General features: G+C 28.0%; 1 protein-coding gene across 1 annotated transcript; it reads left to right on the top strand.

The window, feature by feature from the left end:
- The first annotated feature begins 12 nt into the window (after positions 1-12).
- LOC111032837 lies at positions 13-2,299 on the top strand. The gene is made up of 2 exons (XM_022313293.1): positions 13-1,815; positions 1,876-2,299. The coding sequence occupies exons 1-2, from the start codon at positions 1,132-1,134 to the stop codon at positions 1,939-1,941; spliced, it is 750 nt and encodes a 249-aa protein (XP_022168985.1). The 5' UTR covers positions 13-1,131; the 3' UTR covers positions 1,942-2,299.
- The last annotated feature ends 21 nt before the right edge of the window (positions 2,300-2,320 follow it).

A 2,320-nucleotide genomic window follows, 5' to 3' on the forward strand; every position in this document is an offset into this window, starting at 1 on the left:
GTTATATGAGTAAGTCATTTGGGTAAAATTTGGAAGATCTCACTCAACCCCTTCTGGTGCCGCATTAGGGTTGAAATATGGAAAAAGGGGTAGTTTTTTGTTTTTTTTATTTAATTCAGAAGGTTTAGTATTTAACGAAAATATGTAAAGAGCTAAATGATAGATTTTAACATTGTCTATAAAAAATCATATAACGTAAATTCTCGTAAGTCCATTGGTTTTTATGAAAAACTATATAATAAAAATGTTCAATGTATTGTAATTTGTAATATACATTTTTCTCGTTTATTTAAAAGCATATAATATAAATATATATCGATGTATGATAACAGTACAATTTTTATTTAATATGTAATAGTTAATCAGTCGAAGAAATACTGTAAACATTTGTCGGTGGCTATGGAAATAATTATTTTTAGAATATAACTGTTCTGTTACCCTTGTTACCACTGAATAATATTGCGAAGTCTTATCTTATCTTATTTTTTTCGTTGGCAGATATTTTTGTCAAAACATTTACGATATTGTCTTCATAGTTTAATGTACAACACACACCATTTTAGTATTCGATAAGTGGTCTAAGCGTATTGTTTCTCTTTCGTCGTTTAATTTAGGGATTAAGTTGTACTTAAAATTGATTAATTATTGTTTAATATGCCACGGCACCGCGTTTTTCTTGTTGGATCAATGGACTACCAAATTACTGGTAGTAAATTGCCATCTAAAAAAAATTGTTTGAGTGTTTTATTTTATAATTTACGAATTGTAAAATTAAGTTTGCAAGAGAGTGCAGCACTAGTTGTTGACGAGTGTTTAATATTTTGGAAAAAAGCTCGAATACCTACTCAAGATCCATCTAATATTATAAAAAAATTGAAAAAATTATATGACGAACTTGATTAGATAACATTAGAAAAAAGTAAAACTAGGAAGAGTGATTTGTGCAGAAAAAGAGAGCGAGCCTTTGAAGATGAATTAAACAATTTATTCGATATTGCTCAAAAAATTACTGAAAATCTTCCTCGAGATGATTACCAAGAGTTTTTAGAACTCGTTATCATATTTTTAGGCGGTGTTCCACCTCGAGGAATTGCTTTTAGGCAGCCTGGTCCATACCATTTAGCCAGATGGATGGCTAAGACCATATATTCTTTAAAGCTATACATATTTAAAGATCAATTTAAATTAAACAGCAAAGAAGAAAAGGCGTTAAAAGATATTTGTTGTTTTATAGTTAAATGTTACGTTCAGGCTTGGTTTTCGTCACCCAATGCAATTGAAGCTCCACTTAATGACATATTATTTTTAAAAAAATTAGAAGAATATAAATTGTACAATAAAAGAATTTCAGACGTAGCATTAAAGAAAATAATAAATCATTTGTGGTATTTAAATCCAGAGTGTATTGCATTTTCGATATTTGACGATCGTGTAGATAACAGTACGAAACTCAAAATGGCTGAGAAAATATTGAGTACTTACGATTCAAGCATAAACGATGACAAGGAAGAAATCGAGTTGAAAAAAAAAATAGCACTGAAATTGGAAGATGTTTCACAGTTTATTCAAAAAGATCTTTTAATTGATTTAATAAACTCTAAATCGATTGGAATGTTCAAGAGATTTCAAATTTCCAAACAGTTTTTAACTATTGACCCGGCCAATTGGAATAATCACGAGGACTACAAAATAGGAAAACAAATTATAAACTCACTAAAAGTCGTGAATGACACAGCTGAGAGGGGAGTCAAGCTCGTTGAAGAATATAACAAGAAATTCACAAAAAACGAAGGACAAAAACAACTTGTTTTACAAGTAATATATTTTACTATTTTCAAAATAAATTAAACTTAAAAATGTTATTATATTTTCTAGACTGTTCAAGACTACCGGAAAAAATACCCGCAAAGTGACAGACAAACGCTGAAGAAACCATTTTAGTTGTCATTAACTAATTATACTTACCAAAAATTTGATGAAAAAAATTCATATTGGTATTTCTATTTTTATGTTGTAAAAATTACACGAAAATCAAGTAAATAAAACCAAAACATTACAGAATCTTAAGACTTTTTTAGCCGTAATTTTTTTTTTATATTATTTAATTCTGTATAATTGTTACTCAACATATTTTGTCATATTATATCCAACCGTACGTTGTACATATTTGTACATATTTAAAAAACCAAAAAAATCCAATTTCGTTAAATATATACAATATTTTGTAAACTAATAAGTTTTCTTAAAAACCAATGGACTTACGAGAATTTACGTAATATGCTTTTTTACAGCCAATGTTAAAATCTATCATTTAGCTCTT

This window comes from Myzus persicae, unplaced genomic scaffold (assembly GCF_001856785.1).
Source record: "Myzus persicae strain clone G006 unplaced genomic scaffold, MPER_G0061.0, whole genome shotgun sequence".
Classification (NCBI taxonomy): domain Eukaryota; kingdom Metazoa; phylum Arthropoda; class Insecta; order Hemiptera; family Aphididae; genus Myzus; species Myzus persicae.